This window comes from Oncorhynchus keta, chromosome 9 (assembly GCF_023373465.1).
Source record: "Oncorhynchus keta strain PuntledgeMale-10-30-2019 chromosome 9, Oket_V2, whole genome shotgun sequence".
Lineage (NCBI taxonomy): Eukaryota > Metazoa > Chordata > Actinopteri > Salmoniformes > Salmonidae > Oncorhynchus > Oncorhynchus keta.
Window position 1 is genome coordinate 1,857,158 of NC_068429.1, and position 13,115 is coordinate 1,870,272.

Below are 13,115 nucleotides of genomic sequence, written 5' to 3' on the forward strand. Positions count from 1 at the left end.
CAACCTCAGGTAACAACGTTCCTAATCCAACCTCAGGTAACAACGTTCCTAATCCAACCTCAGGTATCAACGTTTCTAATCCAACCTCAGGTAACAACGTTCCTAATCCAACCTCAGGTAACAACGTTCCTAATCCAACCTCAGGTAACAACGTTCCTAATCCAACCTCAGGTATCAACGTTCCTAATCCAACCTCAGGTATCAACGTTTCTAATCCAACCTCAGGTATCAACGTTCCTAATCCAACCTCAGGTATCAACGTTCCTAATCCAACCTCAGGTATCAACGTTCCTAATCCAACCTCAGGTATCAACGTTCCTAATCCAACCTCAGGTATCAACGTTCCTAATCCAACCTCAGGTATCAACGTTCCTAATCCAACCTCAGGTATCAACGTTCCTAATCCAATCTCAGGTATCAACGTTTCTAATCCAACCTCAGGTATCAACGTTCCTAATCCAACCTCTGGTATCAACGTTCCTAATCCAATCTCAGGTATCAACGTTCCTAATCCAACCTCAGGTATCAACGTTTCTTATCCAACCTCAGGTATCAACGTTTCTAATCCAATCAGGTATCAACCTCAGGTATCAACGTATCAACGTATCAACGTTTCTAATCCAACCTCAGGTATCAACGTTCCTAATCCAACCTCAGGTATCAACGTTCCTAATCCAACCTCAGGTATCAACGTTCCTAATCCAACCTCAGGTATCAACGTTCCTAATCCAACCTCAGGTATCAACGTTCCTAATCCAACCTCAGGTATCAACGTTCCTAATCCAACCTCAGGTATCAACGTTTCTAATCCAACCTCAGGTATCAACGTTTCTAATCCAACCTCAGGTTTCAACGTTTCTAATCCAACCTCAGGTATCAACGTTCCTAATCCAACCTCAGGTATCAACGTTCCTAATCCAACCTCAGGTATCAACGTTCCTAATCCAACCTCAGGTATCAACGTTTCTAATCCAACCTCAGGTATCAACGTTTCTAATCCAACCTCAGGTTATCCTAAAATGTAAATAATTGATCAAAATTAAGACGGGATAAACGGTTTCCAATACAGGATAAAAACCATGTGAAGCGCGTTCCAGTTCACACTCACCAAACAGTAGTCCACATGGAGTGACACTTACAAAGAACAGCCATACTTCTTCATTTCTCAAAAGAAAAACATTGAACAATTTCTAAAGACTGTTGACATCTAGTGGGAGCCATAGGAACTGCAAGCACGTTCCTATTAATCAGGGCTTCCCATAGAAAACCATTGGGAAATACTATGACCTCAATTATTTTTTCCCTGGATGGTTTGTCCTCGGCGTTTCGCCTGTCAAATCAGTTCTGTTATACTCACAGACATTATTTTAACAGTTGTAGAAACTTTAGTGTTTTCTATCCAAATCTACTTATATGCATATTCTAGGTTCTGGGCCTGAGTCGCATGCAGTTTACTTTGCGCACACTTTTCATTCGGATGTGAAAATACTGCACGCTATCCCTAAGAAGTGTTTAATACTTTTCTGATTGTCCCATCCTGTATTTCATTGTATTTAAAACATATATCAAACAAGCATCTGACATGCCTTTCAAAGCTAGGAAGTTCATTTGTAGCAGTAGTCAATGAGATGAACAGTTGAACATATTGGCATCAGTCACACTCTGCATCTGCTTGTCAGTTACACAGTACCAGTCACATGTTTGGACACACCAACTCATTCAAGGGCTTTTCTTAATTTTTTCAATTTTCTACATTGTAGAATAATAGTTAAGACATTAAAACTATGAAATAACACATATGGAATCATGTAGTAACCAAAAAAGTGTTAAACAAATAAAAAAATAGTTTATATTTTAGATTCTTCAAAGTAGCCACCCTTTGCCTTGATGACAGCTTTGCACACTCTTGGCATTCTCTCAACCAGCTTCACCTGGTATGATTTTCCAACAGTCTTGAAGGAGTATTCTGAGCACTGCTTTTCCTTCACTTTATGGTTCAATTCATGCCAAACCATCTCGATTGGTTTGAGGTCGGGTGGTTGTGGAGGCTAGGTCATTTGATGCAGCACTCCATCACTCTCTGTTATTTCATAGTTTTGATGTCTTCACTTTTCTTTCGACAACGAATCAAATATTAAAAATAAAGAAAAACCCTAAAATGACTATGTGTGTCCAAACTTTTGACTGGTACTGTATATAGCTGTTTATATCCTGCTCTCCAATTACATATAGCTGTGTTCTCCAGTTATATATTGCTGTGTTCTCCAGTAATATATAGCTGTGTTTTCCAGTAATATATAGCTGTGTTTTCCAGTTATATGTAGCTGTGTTCTCCAGTTATATATAGCTGTGTTCTCCAGTTATATATAGCTGTGTTCTCCAGTTATATATAGCTGTGTTCTCCAGTTATATATAGCTGTGTTCTCCAGTTATATATCGCTGTGTTCTCCAGTTATATATAGCTGTGTTCTCCAGTTATATATAGCTGTGTTCTCCAGTTATATATAGCTGTGTTCTCCAGTTATATATAGCTGTGTTCTCCAGTTATATATAGCTGTGTTCTCCAGTTATATATCGCTGTGTTCTCCAGTTATATATAGCTGTGTTCTCCAGTTATATATAGCTGTGTTCTCCAGTTATATATAGCTGTGTTCGTGTTTAGTCTGTAATGATGTATCTGATTCAGAGGAGGAGCTGATGGTTCTGTCTATAGTTTACAGTCTGTAATGATGTATCTGATTCAGAGGAGTAATGTAATGATAGATCTGAACACCCTTATGTATGAGGTTGTGTTATGAGTATCTAACCCTAGAGTGAAGGGAGGTGCAGAACAATCTATTTATATTTGTTTGCAAATCAAATGCGCTAAATAAATGTCAATGACTGCATAATAAGGTATATCTACACTGTAAGTACACTGGACTAATGTTATTTTTCTACCTTGTTCTTCAGATGCCAAACATCATCCGGAAAGAAAAGATCACATCACATCTTAACAAAAAGAGCTAAATTGTAAGTACCTTCTTGATGGTTTTAGAACAGTCAGTGTTTTGTGAAGGAAACTATGTTGTTGTGGGGGAGTTTAAAATAGGGGGGAAGCCGACGTTGTTTTAAGATGGTCATACTAAGGATAATTTTGCTATTTGATTTACAATTTTAGGACCCCTGAGAATAAAATAATATATATACAAATGATTTAAATTAAGTATTGAATTTGGCCTTTACAAAATAGCCCAGAGAATAGCATAGAATAACACAGTTAAAACATAAATCATAATGAACAAGGTTTTGAAGTGTCTGTCCTAAATATAGGATATCTAAAAAAAACTCAGCTATATATGTATACAGTTAAAGTCGGATGTTTACATACACTTAGGTTGGAGTCATTAAAACTCATTTTTCAACCACTCCACAAATTTCTTGTAAACAAACTACAGTTTTGGCAAGTCGGTTCGGACATCTACTTTGTGCATGACACAAATAATTTTTCCAACAATTGTTTACAGACAGATTATTTCACTTATAATTCACTGTATCACAAGTCCAGTGGGTCAGAAGTTTACATACACTAAGTTGACTGTGCCTTTAAACAGCTTGGAAAATTCCAGAAAATGATGTCATGGCTTTAGAGGCTTCTGATAGGCTAATTGAAACCATTTGAGTTAATTAGAGGTGTACCTGTGGATGTTTTTCAAGGCCTACCTTCAAACTTATTGCCTCTTTCCTTGACATCATGGGAAAATCAAAGAATCAGCCAAGACTTCAGAAAAAAATTGTAGACCTCCACAAGTCTGGTTCACCCTTGGGAACAATTTCCAAATGCCTGAAGGTACCACGTTCATCTGTACAAACAATAGTACGCAAGTATAAACACCATGGCACCACGAAGCCGTCATACCGGTAGGGAAGGAGACCCCATTTTCTCCTAGAGATGAACATACTTTGGTGTGAAAAGTGCAAATCAATCCAAAAGAACAACAGCAAAGGACCTTGTGAAGATGCTGGAAAAAAACAGGTACAACAGTATCTATGTCCACAGTAAAAACAAGTCCTATATCGACATGAAATGCGGCTCAGCAAGGAATAAGCCACTGCTCCAAAACTGCCATTAAAAAAGCCAGACTACAGTTTGCAACTGCATATAGAGACAAAGATTGTACTTTTTGGAGAAATGACCTCTGGTCTGATGAAACAAATATAGAACTGTTTGGCGATAATGACCTTTGTTATGTTTGGAGGAAAAAGGGGGCGGCTTGCAAGCCGAAGAACACCATCCCAACCTTGAAGCACGGGGGGGCAGCATCATGTTGTGGGGGTGCTTTGCTGGAGGAGTGGCTGGTGCACAAAATAGATGGCATCATGAGAAAGGACAATTATGTAGAAATATTAAAGCAACATCTCAAGACATCAGTCAGGAAGTTAAAGATTGGTCACAGATGGGTCTTCCAAATGGACAATGACCCCAAGCATACATTGTGGAAAAATGGCTTAAGGACAACAAAGTCAAGGTATTGGAGTGGCCATCACAAAGCCCTGACCTCAATCCTATGGAAAATGTGTGAGCAGTACTGAAAAAGCATGTGCGAGCAAAGAGGTCTACAAATCTGACTTCATTACACCAGCTCTGTGAGGAGGAATGGGCCAAACTTCCCCCAACTTATTGTAGGAAGCTTGTGGAAGGCTGCCCAAAATGTCTGACCCAAGTTATACTATTTAAAGGCAATTCTAACAAGTACCAATTGAGTGTATGTAAACTTCTGACCCACTGGGAATGTGATGAAAGGAATAAAAGCTGAAATAAATAATTGTCTCTACTATTATTCTGACATTTCACATTCTTAAAATAAAGTGGTGATCCTAACTTTTCTATTTTTTAATTTTTAATTTTACCTTTATTTAACTAGGCAAGTCAGTTAAGAACAAATTCTTATTTGCAATGAAGGCCGAGGAACAGTGGGGTTAACTGCCTGTTCAGGGGCCTAAGACAGGGAATCTTTACTTGGATTAAATGTCAGGAATTGTGAAAAACTGCGTTTAAATGTACTTGGCTAAGGTGTATGTAAACTTCCGACTTCAACTGTATATATATATTTATTTATTTTAACACATACTTAACGCGTTTTTGGGCACAAAACTACCTTCATACTTCCATTCATTTTTAAACCGTTACTGGTTATCTTCAGACGGGTCTAGTGACAGCGATTTACGGCTGTAGTTCTGCCACCTTTCACCGTAGATGTGGAAGTGCAACATGACATGACGTAGGTGGATGAGGAAGTGCAACATGACATGATGTAGGTGGATGTGGAAGTGCAACATGACATGACGTAGGTGGATGTGGAAGTGCAACATGACATGATGTAGGTGGATGAGGAAGTGCAACATGACATGACGTAGGTGGATGAGGAAGTGCAACATGACATGATGTAGGTGGATGAGGAAGTGCAACATGACATGACGTAGGTGGATGAGGAAGTGCAACATGACATGATGTAGGTGGATGAGGAAGTGCAACATGACATGACGTAGGTGGATGAGGAAGTGCAACATGACAGGTGGATGTAGTGCAACATGACATGGAGGTGGATGAGGAAGTGCATGACATGATGTAGGTGGATGAGGAAGTGCAACATGATGTAGGTGGATGTGGAAGTGCAACATGACATGATGTAGGTGGATGAGGAAGTGCAACATGATGTGGGAAGTGCAACATGACATGATGTAGGTGGATGAGGAAGTGCAACATGACATGACGTAGGTGGATGAGGAAGTGCAACATGACATGATGTAGGTGGATGAGGAAGTGCAACATGACATGATGTAGGTGGATGTGGAAGTGCAACATGACATGATGTAGGTGGATGTGGAAGTGCAACATGACATGACGTAGGTGGATGTGGAAGTGCAACATGACATGATGTAGGTGGATGAGGAAGTGCAACATGACATGACGTAGGTGGATGAGGAAGTGCAACATGACATGACGTAGGTGGATGAGGAAGTGCAACATGACATGATGTAGGTGGATGTGGAAGTGCAACATGACATGATGTAGGTGGATGTGGAAGTGCAACATGACATGACGTAGGTGGATGTGGAAGTGCAACATGACATGATGTAGGTGGATGTGGAAGTGCAACATGACATGACGTAGGTGGATGAGGAAGTGCAACATGACATGACGTAGGTGGATGAGGAAGTGCAACATGACATGACGTAGGTGGATGAGGAAGTGCAACATGACATGACGTAGGTGGATGTGGAAGTGCAACATGACATGACGTAGGTGGATGTGGAAGTGCAACATGACATGACGTAGGTGGATGAGGAAGTGCAACATGACATGATGTAGGTGGATGCGGTGGATTGAGACGAACCGGTGCGTTCAAAAAGTATTCCCTTGACTTTTTCCACATTTTATTGTGCTATAATGGTTTTAATTGTTCTTTTTTTGTCAACGATCTACACAAAATACTCTAATGTCAAAGGGAAAGAAATATGCTAAAATTTGTAAATCATTCATGAAAAATTAAAGACGAATATATTTTGATTAGATAGCCAATACATGAAGCACGGGGGTTGAGGGACGAGGTCACATGTTGTATTGTCAAACATCTTCACGTCCTTTTTTTTGTCCTTTTTCATAGTTGTCTGTTTTAGTATTGAGCCAATACATGTTACAATCATTTTGGCAGCAATTACAACTGTGAGTCTTTCTGGGTAAGTCTCTAAGAGCTTTGAGTCTTTCTGGGTAAGTCTCTAAGAGCTGTGAGTCTTTCTGGGTAAGTCTCTAAGAGCTGTGAGTCTTTCTGGGTAAGTCTCTAAGAGCTTTGAGTCTTTCTGGGTAAGTCTCTAAGAGCTTTGAGTCTTTCTGGGTAAGTCTCTAAGAGCTGTGAGTCTTTCTGGGTAAGTCTCTAAGAGCTGTGAGTCTTTCTGGGTAAGTCTCTAAGAGCTGTGAGTCTTTCTGGGTAAGTCTCTAAGAGCTTTGAGTCTTTCTGGGTAAGTCTCTAAGAGCTTTGAGTCTTTCTGGGTAAGTCTCTAAGAGCTGTGAGTCTTTCTGGATAAGTCTCTAAGAGCTTTGCACATCTGGATTGTGCAACATTTGCCCATTTTTAAAAAAAACATTCTTCAAACTCTGTCAAATTGGTTGTTGCTCATTGCTAGACAACCATTTTCAGGTCTTGCCATATATTTCCAAGCAGATTCAAGTCAAAACTGTATGTCGGCCCCTCAGAAACACTGTCTTCTTGGTAAGAAACTCCAGTGCAGATTTGGCCTTGTATTTTAGATTACTGTCCTGCTGAAAGGTAAACTTGTCTCCCAGTGTCTGGTGGAAAGCAGACAGAACCAGGTTGTCCTTTAGGATATTGCCTGTGCTTATCTCCATTCCATGTCTTTTTTATCCTGAAAAACTCCCTAGTCCTTGCAAATGACAAGCATACCCATAACAGTATGCAGCCACCACTATGCATGAAAATATGGAGACTGGTACTCATGGATGTGATTTGCCCCAAACATAGCACTTTGTATTCAGTACAGAACGTGTATTGCTTTGTCACATCTTTTTTGCAGTATTACTCTGTACATGCTTCCTTCCTTTCACTCTGTCAATTAGGTTAGTATTGTGGAGTAACTACAATGTTGTTGATCCATCCTCAGTGTTATGCTGTCACAGCCATTCAACTCTGTAACTGTTTTAAAGTCACCATTGGCCTCATGGTGAAATCAAATCAAATTTATTTGTCTGGTTAGCAGATGTTAATGCGAGTGTAGCGAAATGCTGAGAAGTTTCCTTCCTCTCCAGCAACTGAGTTAGAAAGGACACCTGTATCTTTGTAGTGACTTTGTAGTGACTGGGTGTATTGATACACCATCCAAAGTGTAATTAATAACTTCACCATGCTCAAAGGGATATTCAACGTCAGATTTGTTTACCACATCTACCACATCTAGCCTTCTATGCAAAGCTTTGAAAACCTCCCTGGTCTTTGTGTTTCAATCTGTGTTTGAAATTCACTGCTCAACTGAGGGGCCTGACAGATGTATGTACAGAGGGGTACAGAGATGTGGAAGTCATTCAGGAAATCATGTTAAACACTATTATAAACCCACAGAGTTTTTACTCCTGAACTTATTTAGGCCATAACAAAGGGCTTGAATACTTATTGACTCTACATTTCGGCTTTTAACGTTTAATTCATTTGTAAACATGTTGAAAAACATAACTCAAAGTTTGCTATTTTGGGGTATTATCTGTAGGCCAGGGACAAAAACAAAATCAATTTTAAATTCAAATGCATTTTAAATTCATGCTGTAACACAACACAATGTGGAAGAAGTCAAAGGGAATAGTTTCTGAATGCACTGGACACACTGGGGTCTGAAAAGATTAACACCCTTGATAAAGATTAGTACAAAGGACTGTGTAAAATAAATACATTTGCAATCTTTTACCTTAGAGGCTACTGCCCTGTATACAGACTTGGAATCACTGGCGACTTTAATAACGGAACACGAGTTAATTTAAAAATGTTTAAATAATGTTTACATCCTGCTTTACTCATCTCATATGTATATACTCTATTATATTGTACTGTATTTTAGTCAATGCCACTTTGACATTGCTCGATCTAATATAAACACATTTCTTAATTCAATGCTTTTACTTTTAGATTTGTGTGTATTCTGTTGTTGTGAATTGTGGGTTGTGAGATACTATTGCACTGTTGGAGCTAGAAACACAAGCATTTAGTTAGATACTACTGCACTGTTGGAGCTAGGAACACAAGCATTTAGTTAGATATTACTGTACTGTTGGAGCTGGGAACACAAGCATTTAGTTAGATACTACTGTACTGTTGGAGCTAGGAACACAAGCATTTAGTTAGATATTACTGCACTGTTGGAGCTAGGAACACAAGCATTTATTTAGATATTACTGTTGGAGCTAGGAACACAAGCATTTAGTTAGATATTACTGTTGGAGCTAGGAACACAAGCATTTAGTTAGATACTGCACTGTTGGAGCTAGGAACACAAGCATTTATTTAGATATTACTGCACTTTTGGAGCTAGGAACACAAGCATTTAGTTAGAAATTACTGCACTGTTGGAGCTAGGAACACAAGCATTTAGTTAGATATTACTGCACTGTTGGAGCTAGAAACACAAGCATTTAGTTAGATATTACTGCACTGTTGGAGCTAGGAACACAAGCATTTAGTTAGATACTACTGCACTGTTGGAGCTAGGAACACAAGCATTTATTTAGATATTACTGCACTTTTGGAGCTAGGAACACAAGCATTTAGTTAGAAATTACTGCACTGTTGGAGCTGGGAACACAAGCATTTAGTTAGATACAACTATACTGTTGGAGCTAGGAACACAAGCATTTAGTTAGATATTACTGCACTGTTGGAGCTAGGAACACAAGCATTTATTTAGATATTACTGCACTTTTGGAGCTAGGAACACAAGCATTTAGTTAGATACTACTGCACTGTTGGAGCTAGGAACACAAGCATTTAGTTAGATATTACTGCACTGATGGAGCTAGGAACACAAGCATTTAGTTAGATACTACTGCACTGTTGGAGCTAGGAACACAAGCATTTAGTTAGATATTACTGTTGGAGCTAGAAACAAAAGCATTTAGTTAGATATTACTGTACTGTTGGAGCTAGGAACACAAGCATTTAGTTAGATATTACTGTACTGTTGGAGCTGGGAACACAAGCATTTAGTTTGATATTACTGCACTGTTGGAGCTAGGAACACAAGAATTTAGTTAGATACTACTGCACTGTTGGAGCTAGGAACACAAGCATTTAGTTAGATAGTACTGTACTGTTGGAGCTAGGAACACAAGCATTTAGTTAGATACTACTGCATTGTTGGAGCTAGGAACACAAGCATTTAGTTAGATATTACTGTACTGTTGGAGCTAGGAACACAAGCATTTAGTTAGATACTACTGCATTGTTGGAGCTAGGAACACAAGCATTTAGTTAGATACTACTGCATTGTTGGAGCTAGGATCACAAGCATTTAGTTAGATATTACTGTACTGTTGGAGCTAGGAACACAAGCATTTAGTTAGATACTACTGCATTGTTGGAGCTAGGAACACAAGCATTTAGTTAGATATTACTGCATTGTTGGAGCTAGGAACACAAGCATTTAGTTAGATATTACTGCACTGTTGGAGCTAGGAACACAAGCATTTAGTTAGATACTACTGCATTGTTGGAGCTAGGAACACAAGCATTTAGTTAGATATTACTGTTGGAGCTAGAAACAAAAGCATTTAGTTAGATATTACTGCACTGTTGGAGCTAGGAACACAAGCATTTAGTTAGATATTACTGCACTGTTGGAGCTAGGAACACAAGCATTTAGTTAGATATTACTGCACTGTTGGAGCTAGGAACACAAGCATTTAGTTAGATATTACTGCACTGTTGGAGCTAGGAACACAAGCATTTAGTTAGATACTACTGTTGGAGCTAGAAACAAAAGCATTTAGTTAGATATTACTGTTGGAGCTAGGAACACAAGCATTTAGTTAGATATTACTGTACTGTTGGAGCTAGAAACAAAAGCATTTAGTTAGATATTACTGTTGGAGCTAGGAACACAAGCATTTAGTTAGATATTACTGTACTGTTGGAGCTAGGAACACAAGCATTTAGTTAGATATTACTGTACTGTTGGAGCTAGAAACACAAGCATTTAGTTAGATATTACTGCACTGTTGGAGCTGGGAACACAAACATTTAGTTAGATACTACTGCACTGTTGGAGCTAGGAACACAAGCATTTAGTTAGATATTACTTTACTGTTGGAGCTAGAAACACAAGCATTTAGTTAGATATTACTGTTGGAGCTAGGAACACAAGCATTTAGTTAGATATTACTGTACTGTTGGAGCTAGGAACACAAGCATTTAGTTAGATATTACTGTACTGTTGGAGCTAGAAACACAAGCATTTAGTTAGATATTACTGCACTGTTGGAGCTGGGAACACAAACATTTAGTTAGATACTACTGCACTGTTGGAGCTAGGAACACAAGCATTTAGTTAGATATTACTTTACTGTTGGAGCTGGGAACACAAGCATTTAGTTAGATATTACTGTACTGTTGGAGCTAGGATCACAAGCATTTAGTTAGATATTACTGCACTTTTGGAGCTAGGAACACAAGCATTTAGTTAGATATTACTGCACTGTTGGAGCTAGAAACACAAGCATTTAGTTAGATACTACTGTACTGTTGGAGCTAGGACCACAAGCATTTAGTTAGATATTACTGTACTGTTGGAGCTAGGAACACAAGCATTTAGTTAGATATTACTGCACTGTTGGAGCTAGAAACACAAGCATTTAGTTAGATATTACTTTACTGTTGGAGCTGGGAACACAAGCATTTAGTTAGATATTACTGCACTGTTGGAGCTAGAAACACAAGCATTTAGTTAGATATTACTTTACTGTTGGAGCTGGGAACACAAGCATTTAGTTAGATACTACTGCACTGTTGGAGCTAGAAACACAAGCATTTAGTTAGATATTACTGCACTGTTGGAGCTAGAAACACAAGCATTTAGTTAGATATTACTGTTGGAGCTAGAAACACAAACATTTAGTTTGATATTACTGCACTGTTGGAGCTAGGAACACAAGCATTTCTCTACACCCGCAATAACATCTGCTAAATATGTGTATAATAACATTTATTTGAATTCAAATTCTAAACTATATTTTATGCTCAAAAACGTGTATTGTATTTATTATACTTTTATTATATTATATTTGATTATATACTGTATTAATAATTGCTCAGAAAAATATAATTTTTACAACAAGTAATATTTTTTTCTCCCAAAATGTAGGGGTCAAAATGACACCCCTGTTTTCAATACCTCACCTGACCACGTCAATCATTGTCCACCCCACTGTAGGTAATATAATATAGTAAACATAATACACATGGTATAATATGATAGTCATGATGTCATAACTTTGACTCACCAGGGAACTTGGAAGTCCTGAACCATCTGGACAAGAACCTGAGGTCCTATGAACCTTAGCAGTGAAATGGAGGTGGAGTGAAACCAACTCAAACAGACAACTATGAAAAAGGACAACAAAAAAAAAAGGACGTGAAGATGTTTGACAATACAACATGTGACCTCGTCCCCCAACCAATCCTTGACAGTCTCTGACATGGACCACGGAGGAAACAAATAAAGACTTTGTCTACTACTCTGACGCCAGGTCCAAACCTAGAACAATATTAAATACTACTGCAGTGAATTACTACAGCAGACAGCCTGTCCACCTGTATATATTCCACCTGCCATCCCAGGATACACACACAACCAATCAGCTATGAAGGACTCAGATCTTTGTTGGTGTCCCAATACAATGATTGAACTCTTTTCATCACAATGTATGTACATGTGTTTGTTTGTCTGATCTGATTAAATGACTCCATTAATATGATCCTGACATGTCACGTGTTAAAGAAGGATGTGAAGTACATCAACAGAGAACAGTAGAAACAGACCCTCACCCCTCCTAGTTAAGAACATGGATCAATTGTCATGAATACAAAATCTATAATGTTATTATTACAAACTGTTCATGTATTTAAATATGTCATTGTTGTTTCTATACTATTTATGTGGATAAATAAAAAGTCTATACAAGAATTAAACAAAGTACTGTGGATTCCTAATTACTACTTTGGTGTTAGGGTTGGGTTAGGGTCGAGTTGGGGTTGGGTTAGGTTAGGTTAGGTTAGGTTAGGTTAGGGTAAGGTTAGGTTAGGGTTAGGTTAGGGTAGGTTTAGGGTTGGGTAAGGGTTAGGGTAAGGTTAGGTTTGGGTTAGGGTCGAGTTAGGGTTGGGTTAGTGTTAGGGTAAGGTTAGGTTAGGGTTAGGTTAGGGTAGGGTTAGTTTAGGGTTGTGTAAGGGTTAGGCTAGGGTTAGGGTAAGGGTAAGGGGTAGGTTAGGGTTAGGGTTAGGGTTAGATTTGGGTTAGAGTTGGGTTAGGGTTAGGGTTGGGTTAGGTTAGTGTTAGGGTTAGGGTTAGGTTAGGGTTGGGTT

The 13,115-nt window shown here is 38.6% G+C and overlaps 1 protein-coding gene across 1 annotated transcript in view; it reads left to right on the forward strand.

Annotated features, from left to right (window-relative positions):
- LOC118379971 (SKI family transcriptional corepressor 2-like) overlaps nucleotides 1-12,638 on the forward strand; it is a 42,188-nt gene extending 29,550 nt beyond the window's left edge. The window contains exons 7-8 of the mRNA XM_052524880.1: nucleotides 2,953-3,012; nucleotides 12,041-12,638. Of these exons, the coding sequence (XP_052380840.1) occupies nucleotides 2,953-3,009 (57 nt within the window). The 3' untranslated portion in view covers nucleotides 3,010-3,012; nucleotides 12,041-12,638. The remainder of the gene's footprint in view (nucleotides 1-2,952; nucleotides 3,013-12,040) is intronic.
- The last annotated feature ends 477 nt before the right edge of the window (nucleotides 12,639-13,115 follow it).